We start from the raw sequence: 14,894 nt of genomic DNA on the forward strand, positions 1-14,894 counted from the left end.
AAAATTAAACAAGAATTTTCATTTTTTTTCCATTTGCAATCCCATGCATTTATACTAGTGCAAATAAAATTGCATTGCAACCAAACACAGCCCAAGGAAAAAGAAATTATTCAAAACCTCATTTATTAACATCATCTAGTACTTCCCCCAAAGCTTTAGGTACCCCTTCGGAAGGTTTAATGAATGACATTCCTCTTTTCTATTAAGTTGCCCTGTTCATAACATAGTGACCTGACTTGAGAAATAATTTCTTGACTATTGAATGACCATGTGCACTGTACGAGATGTGAGGACTACAACCCGGGCTCTGTACGTGGTATCTTGGGATTCTAAGATAATGGAAGTATGGCATGCATGGGCAAAGAGAGAAGGCCCTTGAGCTATTCTTAGAGATGGAGAAAGAAGAATCTGCATCCACCCATGCTGAGCATTGCAGTTGCATGGTTAATCTTCTTGATCGAGCTGGGCTACTGAAAGGCTACGAGGAACTCAAAGAAATACCAATGAAGATAGTGCCAGCCTTGTGAGGAGCTCTTCTAAAGTTCTATTGACATGTAACCTTGATGAGCGACTCAGAGTCAGAGCACTAACACACACCATACTTTAAACCTTGTGAATATAAAACATCCAAAACATGAATTAGAACTTCATAGATGACCAACCTTGATCATTAAGTGTTTCATTGATTGACAATGCAGAGTTGGTATGAGCTGCATGCATCTTGGTACACCATTGCTTTTAGTGACATTTTTTTTTGCATTAAAATGTTTTTTATCCTTTAAGAGAAAAGATACTGGATGGAAGGATGCTCTATAAATTTTGAACCTGTCCGGAATAAACTGTTCTCATAAAAATTACAATCATTCTATTACCATCTTGTAGGGTAAACAAGAACTTGACTTCTCTCAGTCTCTTCAATACAAATAGAACTAAAGGAGAATGGTAAGCATTTTGTGTAGGGTTCACTAGCTGTCGGGCCCAATTGGTAAGTTTCTCATTTTCTTCTTTCTTTTCTTTCCTTCTTTTGGGCGTGGGTGGGGGGTGGGGGTTCAAACCTCATACCTGGGATTGAAACCTATTCTGGAAGAACAAGAGATACTTGGTAAGCAGATCACTGTCCTTTCGTTTTTTTTTTCTTGAATCATAATTACTCAAATGCAAAGCCCTGGAAGTACATGTAGCAGAAGATCCTGACTTAGAAAAGAGTGTAAGCAGGTTGCAATTACCGAAGACATTTACAGTATTTCTTTTTAATGGTCATGTCTGTACTCCCAAAAATCAATGCAGGAGGAGATGGAATACTAGACCCAATATATGCCCCCCCCTCCCCCTCATACTGTAACCAAACAAGAAATTTGCAAGTTCAGTAACAAAAAGACTTTACCTTGCCAACAAATCAGTCAAGGTGTCAGCAAGGATGAGTACAGAATGGGTCTGGGCCAGCTGATCAGCATGGAAATGAGTACCATTATCCTCAGAAGCCCTCAAATCAAATAACTGCCACAAACTTCAAGTTGAAGTGATCATTTGATCTTAACAGGGCGATATTTGGGGAAATAGAGAAGGGCCACTTAAGTACCTCTAGCTTTCTAGGCTGCTCTTTTTGCTTTTGATTCTTGCCATCTGAGAAACCAGAAGGTCATGCACTCTGGCCTTTAGCTGTACAATGGAAAGATTGAAAAATGAATACATTTAGCTTCTAGAAATGAATAAGATTCAATAGTCAACTAGTTGTATGTAAATGCAGTAGACATGGCATACACGGGTAGTTGGGAAGTAGGAACCACCAGCGGATGGTCTCCCAACAAGATATTGCACACCAGAATTCATCTGATTGGAAAATTTGCTATTTTCTTTTGTTTTTATAGAAACGGGGTCTCACTTCTCAGGTGGTGGAAGAAATAGTTAGCTCCAACTTTTATCCTTGTAAATGCACTTAAGGCTCAGTTTGGAAGGAATACAAATACAAATATGTACAGTAGAAATACATACAAAATAACACAAAATACAAGGTTTTGTGCTCTACATTTTTGTATTTGTACTCCTTCCAAATGGAGCCTAAGGCTCAGTTTGGAAAGAGTACAAATACAAATATGTACAGTGCAAATACATATAAAATAATATAAAATACAAGGTTTTGCACTCTACACATTTGTATTTGTACTCCTTCCAAACTGAGCCTAAGTATCATAGGGTAGTTAGTTTGAATTTTGAAGTGTCATTTGTATGGGCTTTTGGTAAATCAAAGGCATAAAAATGCATTTTTCAAATATAAACACATTAGGAGATGTTGACCAAGAAGATGGAATATAAAGGTAAAAAGAAGGGTCAGGATAAGTAACCTCATTGAGCCCTGTTTCACTCTTTACTGATACATGAAGAGCTCCATCAGGTCCCAATCTCTTGTACCTTTCCACCTCTATATGATCAATATTACCGTCCTCTTTGACAAAAATGACAGGTGAATCTTGCAACAGATCGCACTTGGATACTATGTCAAGCCAAAGGCAATCATTGAACCTTTCCCGCATCTCTTTGTATGTGATAAACTGCACAATCATTTGAAAAATCTATATAAGCATCCGTCTAGTGGAATTTGATGAAGAATGAAAATGGTTCAAATCTGAGAGCAACCATTTTGTACAGAGAAATGACAGAAGTTAGATCTGTGTCCAGTCTACTCCTCCCAAGACCCCAGATAGCTGGGAGCCTGGGACCCTATATGACTTGTTAATGTAATTTCCATTTTCAAAGATAAGCAAAGGCAATGTGAAGTTGCTTAACCATTTAATATCCTGGATGCCCTACCACATTTAGCCACCAGTTGCTACTTAAAAATACAAAACAACCAAAATACTCCTTGTATATATAAATACAAAAATACATATAAATTTAGGCCCTGTTTGGATAGAGGGCCTCAGATAATCTCAATTTTGACTCTCTAACTCCTGCATCAATGTGTATCCCAAGTTCCCAACCATCCAGGTTTATGCCTTAGTTACAACAAAATACATGGTAATTTAGGACAATAGATCATTTCATATTGAACATCATTTTCTGAATAAATCATTTGTCTTTCCAGCAGAATGAAGTGGCAAACTTATTGCCCTCCCCTAAGAATGCAACAAAGATGATGATTTTGAACTGATTTATAATTCATATTGATATGATCTGAAGGTAACATCCATATCCAGCTTACCCCTCTCAAGTCTGAAGACCCCGGATAACCTGGAACAGCATTGGGCAAATGGCTTCTTATAATTTGACTTTAATTACTTAAGACTGGATGAATACTGAAAATGTTTTGCTTAGAACACAAGAATATAGATCCAACCATCAATGTCCGTAAAATGTGCATTAGATAGTTGTTTGACATAATATTTGTCAACAGATAATGCCTTCGTTTTTGCTATTTACTGAAATTAAGTTTCCATCTTTTTCACAATGATCACATTTTTTGTCCTAAGTTTTTATGTTATGACATCATAATTATGTTCACTGGAATTTGCAATGTTTTTCCATCTTTCTTTTTTTCTATAAAGTATATCTGCATTCCCAACCTAATAAAAGAATTCCACTACTTTTTGTCAATATATTCCCAAAATATGAACAAATAGTGAAACACATCATACCTGATCAGAAGGCAAGGTTCCGCATTCTCCAGAAAGGTCATGGACATATAAAATTGCAGTTGGTAAATGTGTGAGCACAGCAAGAGTTAACTTCTCCAAATTATTCCTGTCCTCTGTAGGATAAGGAAGCATGGAAAGTTTTGTAAATAGCCATACAGTTGTCTTTACTCTTTTTGTGCAAATTTGAGGGTTTCTCGCCCTCTTTTATACTAATCAATACATGCACATTTATTGCCTCTCAAAGAAAGGAAGCATAACAAGTTAGATGTTCTGCACAGAACATAATGATTGAAGTGGACATTCTGGGAAATCAAAGGCACAGGAACCTGTAGATTTAATACATAGATCATATATGTAGTCTGAACTAGATGGTATAAGACATTTTTAGTATGGCAGTTTGATTATACCTACTCTAATAATGAAAATTTTATAAGAAAATTAGAGATAAAAAAAGAAGATGAAGAGGTTTCAACTTAAAGGGGGAAAAACATCAAATACAATTAAAAAACTACATAATAGCCAACTAAAGATCATCTTCAAACTTGATGTGAACTGAACAATAAACACTTCATCATCAAGAACAAATATTAGCAACAAATCTTCCACTATTTTTTTGCTTTTTTTCCGAATTATCCTACTGTTCCTCTCCCTCCATATACCCCAACAGGTAGCAAATGGAATCATACTCCAAATAATCATAGCTTTCTTACCAGCAGCATTGTTAGGCCAAGAGGAGAAAAACTCATAAAGAAATGCTGGCCTGAATTTTGGACTTGTAAATAATTAGAAGCAAAACTAAATAAAATTTGACACCTTATATTGAATGAATAAGTGAGCTATATACTCCTCAAATCTCTTGCACAAAAAGGAAAGGCTAGGCAGGTGATAACCTTTGGGTTTTAAATTGTTGATTGTCAGAAGTCTCCTAAATATTGGGCACCAAGCAACCTGATCATCCATACATTCAAAGTATGGCTAACTGTGATACCTTGGGTTTCAATCAATCCATACAATTTTGGGCATATTTCACTTAGCTTACCAATTCACACCATTCATCTTCCCAAAACCTTTATACCTATTTTATATAAAGCTTAACAAGAAAACTTAAAATTTGGAAACAGAAAATTTAGTCAAGGGGTATCAATCACTACTTACATGCCCAAGGGCTTGCACTGTAATGGTATTTATAAAAATTCCACCAGGCCTATTATATGAATCTCCTAACATACATGTCTTCTTAGTGTTCATTGTTTTGAGACATTTTCTTCCACAAAATACACAGGAAGCCATGAATTAGTTGAATCATTAAAGGTCTTGATTAGGAGATTTCACAAGCCAATTAATATCCTTACTGGACAATTAACACCATTCAACCATGGGACCCTTTCAAACAGCTAAAAAATTTTACTGTGGCCAGAGAAAAAATGCCAAGATATTAGGTTACCAAATTAAATGGGATACATTTCATCATCATAGTTGGGACCATCAGATGGTAGGTCTCATCCCCTTGCATCCATGTTTAATGATAGTGCCTTTGCAAACTGTCCTTTCACTGTACTCAACATTTTGCTTCATCTATAGCAAGGTTTAATACAAACTGTTTTGAGCTATAATCAGATTGAATTTGGTTCAGACTCAACAACATCCAAACCCAATCCAACTAATGAAATCTTAAATCCAAATTCAAATCTGATAAGATCTGGGAATCTCGGACCAGATTCAAATCCTATTGGACTTGGATCGGATTCAGATTTAATCTGGTTCTGCTTCATATTTTTAAAAATAAAGAAATAAATTTAAAAATAATAATAATAATTATTTTTAACTTATATATAATAAAATAATATAAATATGAAATATTGAATTTATATATTAAACCAATATACATATATATTATAAATTAAACAGACTTGTATTTTAATCAGATTGGATGGGCTTAAATCTGCACCTGATCTGATTATGTAGACAGATAATCCGAATCCAGGATAATCAGACTGGATGTCAGATTGGGTATTATACTTTTGGAGCCCATTGACAGCCCTAAAACTGTTGAACCTAGAAGGCTGGAAATGCTTTTGAACTTCTAAACATTGAGAAAGCCAACTTCCCACAAAAAATGAACTCTTATAATTTAATAAAAAGCACATAAAATACATATGGCATACCATCATTTCTCTTCAAAAGACCAGGAGTGTCTGTAACCTGCAGTCAAGTTACCAAGATTTAATATAATTTTTATAGAAAGAAAGAAAGAATTGCATTGTGTAATAAACAAGAATTTTTAACCTGGAAATGCTGGTAGTTTATAGCGATATGGCCCATCAAAATTCCTCTGGTTGTGAAAGGATAGTTGCAAACCTGAGCAAATAAGATCAAACTTTATGTGTTGAGAAATTATCAACAATAAAGATTTCATGTATTAATTACCTCAATCTATGAAAAAAAATAAAGGTCATTGTCCAATGTTGGTCTCGGCTATCTGGGGTCTTGGGAGGGTTGGACTGGATATGGATATGGACCTAACCTTGTGGCATTTTCTTGCACAAAGTGACCAATGTCAGATTCAAACCAACATCCTCACACTTGTCAGCCCGAGATATTTTTTTAAGATAAATAAAAAATAAACTTTATAGATGAAGGGAAAAGAGAATACAACAGGGTGATAAGGAATCACCCAGCAAAAACAGACCCAAATATGACAGACCCACCCTAACAAAACTGACCTTTAAACAGAAAAGCAGCCCTACAAACAACACAAAACACTTTAAAAACAAAACCAGACAACTACAAAAAATATATATATATATATATATATATATATATATATATATATATATATATATATATATATATATATCACAGAGAGTCTTTCCACCAATCACTAGAAGAAACAAAAGCAACCAAAAAACTGCAGATCCCACATCATCCAACCCTTGCCATAAAACACACAGAAAAAACACCCTGAGCCCACCCAACCCTCTGATGAAAAACTTAAGCTCAAGCTTTATCATCCAACCCGCATCACTCTTGTCAGCCCGAGATATTACCATTATATATTAACTACTTCCATCTAAAACCAAATTAATAACTTCTTTTTCTTTTTTCTCTTTTTTCCTTTCATCTTTTATTGAGCTCAAAACACAAATTCCAGAGGATAGTTGTCAGGATAATTTTCATAAAGTTGATACCTTATATACTGTTTGCACTACTTAATTTCTACAATTTGACCGAGGTATCATTGTTTGCCCTTGGAACATGGCTTGTAGTCTGATCTAATATAAGTTGAACCATTTAATTGTGTATCTTTTTCAAGGAAAAGGACATTTCTCTTCTCCTCTTTTGGATGCTAGGAGTTTCTCCTGTGGCCAAAGCTTCTTCTCTCATGTTTAGGATGCAAACCTTCTTATAGATTTGGCCTTATTAGTGGTGGGAATTGCTCTTTACCCTACTTTTTCCTTATCAATGAGCACAAAAAGAGATGCAATGGACATTTTTAGAGTGATCTGAACCACTTGATCCATGTTTAGTGGATAACCTACCTTTACAAAGGTCATTTTCACCTTTTTTTTTTCCATTTTGACCTTTCCAGCAGAAAATTAAACCACTTACCTTGCTGGCGTATGGCTGTAGTTCTGCCATATGGAAATGGCAAAGCATGTAGTTGACTGCCGTACATGTGGCATTTTATCTATTTGTTTATTTATTTTCCAGGAGAGGGGTCGGGGATAATGGTCCTGACTAGAGTATACAGTAGGCCAACTACAGGAAGTTAGGAACAATCATTTTCAATTTAAGGCCAAATGCGGGACATAATTGGTCAATAGTAAGGGTTCCACCACATGGACCTATTATGGCCATGAGCTCTGGAACTTCAGGGGCAAACATGTGGCACTGTGAGGCCCAACAGTCTTGATTTGGCCCATCATAGTTTTTCCATCTGGCATAGTGGCCAATGGAACCATCATGTGAGACCAAAGTCTTAATTAGTTGATGCATTCATATCATGTGGATAATGTGCAATTTTCTGCACACAAAAATCAAGATATTAGTTCAATAAAATGAATTTGAAAGAGTATTTTTAATTGTCAAGGAAACGTTCAACCTAAAAAGTTAAGCTGTTAGGTGAGGTCCCTGAATAGGTTTTTATTCTCTAATATGCCCCCATCACGCAAAAGTCCAATGGGCTTGAAGCATGGACAAGCTTAGGCCCACCCATACCTTGTGCTGAAATTTAATTAATTATAATGGGGGCAGTGAGGATCGAACACTAAACCACTTGGTTAAACAGGCTTTGATACCATGTCAAGGAATCATTCAACCTAAAAGCTTAAGCTGTTAGGTGAAGTCCCTGAATAGGTTTTTATTCTCTAACATTAATATTAGTTCCTTTTTTTTCTTTTGCTAGCCATGTCTTTCTCAGGATAATGTATAATTTTTTTCCACACAAATACTTAAAAATTTGCTAGTTATAATGCAGTCTAATTTTTATCTACCCCAAAGCACATAAATAGCTTTTGAAGTAACAAAATGGACCATAATTTTTTAGAACTGTAGTTACCTCTGGCTTCCCTGTTGAAAGAATACGGACTAGGGACGACTTTCCCACATTAGGAGCTCCAACTAGACACAATGTCGGTGTTTCCAGGTCAACTACTGGCATTGCACGCAATGTCTGCAACCATACCAAATCAGTCCTTCAGAGAGGGGGAGGGGAGGAACTTGAATCTAACAAATAAAATGCATCTGAAAATAAGATTTTCTTAAGAAAATAGGAGTTAGAACTGAAAACAGGATCATGACATGTTTGTCATTTGTCAGAGCATTGCCTAGGCACTGGGATACTCTGAGATGCTAGGAGAGTGGCACCCAAACAAATAGAAAACAGGTGCTCAGAATAATAACTTCGGCAGTTGCCTAGATGCCAAAGTCAATTAGGTGACCTTGACATGTATCCTTGTCGAAGAGACAGGTGCTCACAACATAAGAGACATATAAGCATCACATATAGAAATAGAAGGAATCAGAGTGCATGACATCTTTTGTTTTCCCTTCTTCTCAAAAGATCCAAGTTTTATAAGGTACAGTACCTTGGCAATGTTTAACAAATCGTCCACAGCCTTCCCTTCAAGTTTAAAAACCTCTTCCAGTTTCTTCATACCCTTCAGAGTAAAAGGAGCAAAGTGCTTTAGGAAAGAAAATACTTTACATGGATAGATAAAAGCATGGGTAGTCTACATGCAAACAAATACCAACCTCACTGAGTCTCTCCTCTGCTTCACGCTTTGATAAGGACTGGCAACATTTAATAGGCAACTTGAGTAAAAACTTTTCTTTTTGAATACTATGAGTGATGAATTAACATCATATACACTTTTCTTCTATTATTATTTCTAATAGAACAGCAAAAGATGGAAACTTACGGCCAAATTGCCAAATTGACATTAAGACCCCCTCAATAGTGGGGAAAAACATTCAATCATGTAGCAACATTCAAAAGTTGATGGTTCTTTTGATATTTAATCAATATACAAGAAGCATAAATGAATATCCCAAGTGATAAAGCAACTTCTCATAAATATAATTTTGTTTTCCAATACATTTTTATTATTTAGTCCCCAAAAGGTCCCCAAGAGCCTTTCAATAAAATACGAATCCTCATTCAACTTAGAAGGAATGGAGCTCATTATCAAAAATAAATGAAAGAGATCTAATAGTAACACTATGGAAAACAACTCTTGTATGCTTAAATCCTTAATGAGAGATAAAAGCTCAGCACATCCAAGAAGGCACTTTTCTGTTGCACTAAAGAAAACACAAAAATCTTTTCATTATGATGACCAAGATCTCCTTCTCTCTCTATTCACTGCTAGCCCATCTTAAAACTGTGGCGATGTGTGCATACAGCATACATACACATCTATAGATATGTATAAAATAAGCCTGTTTTCACTACTATCAATTTCCTTTTAATATTGAACAGTGTTTTTGTAGTGATATATACTATTACTTAAATACCTATCTTTCACATACATACAAATGTAACTAACATATTTTATGCATGCATGTTTGTACAGGAACTTTGGGGAAGCCCACAAGCTGGTGGCCTGAGCCAAGTTGCAGTCCTATTTGAAACTGCGGCCCAACAAAATTATCATCCTCTTTATTTGACTTATGACTTTATAAATTGCACAGATTTTCACCTCAAAAAATACTGTAGCTGCGTTCTTTTCATAGGCACCAATATACTATAAATGCCAATAAATTCTCTCTTGCTAAATTCCTCTGTAGCCAGGTCTAGACTAGGGAATTAAACCCTCAGAATTGGACATTATTTACCAAAGAGACCTAATGAAGTGGAATTGTAATTTCAATGAAAAAGGACATGGATTTATTAGGTGGACCACTTCTTAAGTTGTAAATGCATACAACACATTCACACTTTATCATCCCTCTTCATGAAATTACCAATTCTCAAAATATTATGAAGAATTGTTGTCCACGTGTTCAATCAGATATATGACAATCAAAGATTTTTTGAAACTCAATCTCCTCAGCCATTTCTCTATCTATCTTGGAATCTCTTTGAAGAACAATCCCACGTTTTCTTCTCTTCCACACTAGTGTTAACAATAGGGACACTATCACAAAAGTGTCTGTTCTTAAGGTAAAGACATAGTTTTTATTCTAGAGATGTGTAAAAGACAAGTCTTTATTCTAGAGATGTGTAAAAGACAAGTCTTTGGATATGGATAAAGTGCTGCCTCTCATAGTACATGATGTATTGGAAAGATAGGAAGTTGTTCAATCTCCACATTGTTCATTGTAGTGGAAAAAAGAAGCTGTTGATTTTTCTTCTATTTTTCAACTTGTCCTTTCTTCTATCTTCTTCTAACATCTTCAACTTGATATTCCAACAGTATTTCAGGTCCTTCTGTTCAACAATGATGTAAACCTTTGCAAGCAATGATTTTATGAGGTACATCGGACCAGAAAAAGTAAGGCTTCGATAACAAATTTTCTAGCATATTTAATATCATGGTTGTTCAATTTCCCCTTGGTTCATTGCTAAGTGCATGGAAGCTAGCAACCATTTCTTTTGCAGTTTTGCTCCAACTTAATGTTTCTTGGATCCTTTGTCCAAGTTCCAGCAGCTTGAAATTGATTTTCCAATGGCAGAAAGGTCATCCTTCTGTTAAAGCATTATCATATCTCTGCAAATTGTTCTCATTAACTACTTATTAGGTAGCAGTCAAATAAAAAGTAGATTTTCAACAGAAAATTCTCTAGCAACTCCAGCTTCAATTAATGTTTGCATGCTCGCATTCATTCAGCATTAGTCGCCTGTTTTGGGGTTACATGACAAGATTATACTACATTTCTTCTAGCTCCAGTCTTGAGATTTCTTATGAGTTCAAGTTTGGGTAATATTGTTGTAAAGTGGGTTCTAAAAATTCTGCCCCAACTACACCTCCTCTTCCACTTTGGGAAACTGAAATATACCAAGATAAACAATGCAAATCCATCCACAAATCAACTATTATGAGATCTATTAATCTTGTTCAATACCTAGATCACTCAAACAGACACCCTACAAATCTAAAGGACAGAATAACACGAAAAGAAGATTGCATGGATGCATGACCAACACATTGGAAAAGTATTAACTTTTTAAGATACCAAACAGAGGCAACAAAATTAGTTCTTCATGGCAAGATATTGGGATAAAAATCCATACAGTTATGAAGCATCTTCTCCAAACTAAGCATTGCATCTAAAATAAGTCACCGACCTATGATTAAGATGTCAAAAAGACAACACAATGTGATGAAATAGCATCCAGCTTTAGGCTAACAGAATTCCAACCTTAGAACAAAGAGAGGCATTTTCCTTTCCAACAGATTGTATCTTCTTCCTCAGAGCATCTACCCTACCCAAAACCTGTCAAACCATAAGCAATCACAGCATTATTGCATGGTAGTGGAATGTTACTAAATAAACTGCTTACAAATGTAGTAAAATGGTTATGATTTGATAAGGGACAACTTACACAAGGGGCAGAATTTGTATCTTATGCAACTTAATGCCAAGATGGAGGGACAAAGATGTACACAGATTACAGTCTGAGGTCAGAAGTGCACCTCTCATATGGGGACACCTCATTCAATTAAAATCCACAGTAAAGATATAACTGGAAAACAGACACACTAAAGCTCCTCCATGAAACTGAATCCAAGACATTTTCACTTGCAATAGACAAAATTAATTAAGGTATCAAATATATGATAAGAAAGTGTCTTTGAGAATTTATGGAACTGCTTCATTTAATAGGAGGATAAGATTTTTCAGCATCCAGTGTTTTGACCTCTTTATTTGTACACCTTTTGCATTTGCAGTTTTCTTTTCCTTTATTAATTATTTATCTTTCCAATTTATTCTAAGTTAAAAGGCACCCAATACATTTGTACACTAGCATTGTTACAGCATCTTTGATCCATTGAGTAGAAAATAACCCTAAAACCATTGATAATCCAGAATTGAAAGTACTGCAGATCCTAGACACTAAGACACACAAAGCTTTCACAGTATGTAGTTTACCTCTTCATAATGTCCATCCCCAAGAGTTAACTCAATAAGTGATCGTTCATAAGGGTGCAGATACTTTTTGTTTGGGAAGTTTTCCATGTATGATCTCAAGGGAACAGTCAATTCCTGAACAATAAGACGGGAAATTTTAGATGCCTGTTTGGAGAGATTTGTTTGTACTTATTCAACTGTAATGAAATGTTATAATCAACATATACTTTCATCAGTGCATCAAGTTGCTTTGCTCCTCTGTTTCTCTCTCTCTTTGCAATATTAACAATGCCTACGACACAGGTAAACTAAATCATGTCTTGCACCTGGTTCTATTGACCAAGCTTTAAGCTTAGCATATGTAGAGAAAAAATAGTTTCAATATTTTAATAAGATATTTGCTGTGATAAATTACCTTTTGTAGGAGAGACCCTCTTTGCCTTCCTCAGTGCTGAATAAAGAATATCAACAGATGGCATCACCATTGGTAGTTTTTGAAATGCACCAACGGGCTCAAGCTTTGTTGAAGTTTTGTCCTAGAATTGAAAAACATTAAGCAATCAATATTTCCTTTTATATAGCTTTTGGTGCAGACCCTTCAGCCACTATGAAGTATGAACTTATATGGTTAATGCTAAGGAAATTATATGTAGATTATGCAAAATAGCAAGCAATTAGGAATCATTCATGGTAATATGAGCTAACCTGTTGTGAAAACCTTTAACAATTGAATGCAGAATAGGATATATTGATCCAAAGCATTTGTTAGAGAAAAGTCAATAAGTGGTAGGTAGATTTTGATCAAGAACTGTATATTCATACATCTATATGCATAAACACGTATATGTTTAGAAAAGTGATTAAGAACCATTTTTAACCTTACAGAACTAGAAAGTTAAGCTGACTTCTCAATGTATATGCTCCAAGTATCAAACAGAAAAAATGGAGAAAAAGAGTTTCGGGAATAACCACATTTTGGGCATTTAGATGAAATCCTCCCGCAGTTCAGAATTTTTTTCTGAATCACTAGGCTCCGCAGTTAGTGCAGTATGAGCTATGTGAAATGTAAAAATGTGATATGTGCTTGTATAGTTAGAAAGTTGGGGGAAGCAATACAACCTAACTACATCATTTTTGAATACTAAACATCCTCGAAGAATTTAAATGTTATGCAATAAAAAAGAGCATTTTTGACAAGTCAGTGCACATTGAATCCTGTTGAGAAATTGAAGCTGCATTTCCGGGTAGCACCTTGTTTAGTTGCAATTTGCAGTCAAAGACCAGAATTAGCAACAGACAGCACACTACCAACAGAAACTATAAGCTCGGTACAGGGAAAAAAAAAAAAAAAACAGGAACAATCATGGTTGGAGGAGATACCTGTGAACTAGCTTCTTGTTTAGTTCGGATAATGGGAACGTTGCTTCCATTTGCAATTTCACATGTGGTGGTCTGCATTTCCCTTCTAAGGCACAGTCTGGTAGATATTTCTATTCCAGCCATAAAAAATGAACCTGCATTATCTATGAAAATTACCAGAACAAAGAAGTTAGTAAGCATGGGAGAAAATCCACCAGGTTAAGATTACTTGTCAGTGTCGCTAACAAAACCAGATAATACCAAAACTGAAAAAGTTGAGAAGGGAGAGAGAGATAGATACTACTTACGAGTACATGACCAAAAATGAATAGGACCCCATCAAAATTAAAAAAAAAAAATCAAAAAAATATATTTAAGACGAAAAGAAGCGCTACATCTGATTGGTCCATCAAACGAATGGTATGAAGTGAAAATTGAAATTTCATAGCAAATGAAGAACCAATATGGGTATTTGAACAGAACCCGTATAAAATTCCACGAAGAAATAAGATATGAAAGCGAGAGAGAACTGAAACTTACTTCCCAACAAATGGGTACTTGATAGAACGACGGAAATTGATGGATATGGTGGTTTTTCATGGGATTTTTTTTAAGGTAAACTGAGCTCACTTCCATAAAAAACCAAATCAATCTATATAAGGATGAGAAAGAACCTTTGGAAAGCTTCGAGCTTCTCTGCAGAAGCTTGGTAGAAGGAATATGCCATAGCTGAAAGAGAGTGTATGCCCCGCACATCGTCAATCAGTGTATCTCTAGACTCTAGGCCTGTCCTTAATCCCCTCTTTTTGGGATAAACGGGGTGCTGTGCAGTGTGTACTCACAGAGAAGAGGAGGAGAAAAATCCACCTTCGCTTAAGTTTTTATTTTCCTTTGTTTGGTTTGAAAGAGAAGGGAAAGGCAGTCAGGTAATCAGGTACTCAGGTTTCTGGCAAAAAACTAAAACGGCTGAACGGATCGAAATACCGAATGAAAATGGATATTGATCGATCCATATTTGATAAGTTCAGTTGTAGCCAGATTGGAGCATTCTCCCAGTACCGAAAAAACGTTAGAGATTTTAGCCTCTTGGGCTACCATATAAGCAATTGTAGTCATTTCCCCATGTCTATAATATTTATTAACAGTGATAGTCATTGCACAAGTTTTTAATTCTTTGACGATAATGCTGTAGATGCCTATCAAAAAATTCAAAGCAGCCATCCAGAGCGTCCAATAGAGCTTTTGAATCTGTGAAGATAGTAACACCGGTCCAACCATTCCTTTACGCAAAAAACAGACTTTGAATTTGAACCGAGTGGAATCGATCAT

General features: G+C 35.5%; 1 protein-coding gene across 7 annotated transcripts; it reads right to left on the reverse strand.

Annotated features, from left to right (window-relative positions):
- Positions 1-794: 794 nt before the first annotated feature.
- Positions 795-14,675, reverse strand: PDE318 (P-loop containing nucleoside triphosphate hydrolases superfamily protein). 7 transcript variants are annotated; one of them, XR_016104634.1, is made up of 16 exons: positions 14,240-14,675; positions 13,587-13,729; positions 12,622-12,742; positions 12,434-12,498; positions 12,228-12,341; positions 11,496-11,570; positions 8,886-8,924; positions 8,720-8,791; positions 8,191-8,304; positions 5,919-5,990; positions 5,798-5,834; positions 3,633-3,745; positions 2,343-2,549; positions 1,580-1,659; positions 1,385-1,443; positions 795-1,165 (listed from the first exon to the last, which is right to left on the reverse strand). XR_016104634.1 is itself a non-coding variant. In XM_088962669.1 (15 exons), the coding sequence occupies exons 1-14, from the start codon at positions 14,319-14,321 to the stop codon at positions 1,582-1,584; spliced, it is 1,332 nt and encodes a 443-aa protein (XP_088818795.1). In that variant the 5' UTR covers positions 14,322-14,675; the 3' UTR covers positions 795-1,165; positions 1,580-1,581. The 7 variants fall into 7 exon arrangements, 4 of the variants coding, with proteins under 4 accessions (XP_088818795.1, XP_088818797.1, XP_088818794.1 ...); XR_016104633.1 differs by having other exon boundaries at positions 1,385-1,497; XR_016104635.1 differs by having other exon boundaries at positions 1,385-1,497; positions 13,587-13,720; positions 14,240-14,471.
- Between the last annotated feature and the right edge of the window lie 219 nt (positions 14,676-14,894).

The sequence above is a fragment of the Nelumbo lutea genome, chromosome 1 (assembly GCF_056320005.1).
Source record: "Nelumbo lutea isolate HS-2025 chromosome 1, American lotus-T2T, whole genome shotgun sequence".
Lineage (NCBI taxonomy): Eukaryota > Viridiplantae > Streptophyta > Magnoliopsida > Proteales > Nelumbonaceae > Nelumbo > Nelumbo lutea.

Excerpts from the sequence above, each read along its gene's own strand:
- PDE318 (XM_088962669.1), bottom strand. The coding sequence starts at position 14,321 with ATGTGCGGGGCATACACTCTCTTTCAGCTATGGCATATTCCTTCTACC. Across the intron at positions 13,730-14,239 it reads AAGCTCGAAGCTTTCCAAAG|ATAATGCAGGTTCATTTTTT; the intron begins GTTCTTTCTCAT and ends TAATTTTCATAG. Across the intron at positions 8,925-11,495 it reads ATGCCTCTCTTTGTTCTAAG|TCCTTATCAAAGCGTGAAGC; the intron begins GTTGGAATTCTG and ends AAATGTTGCCAG.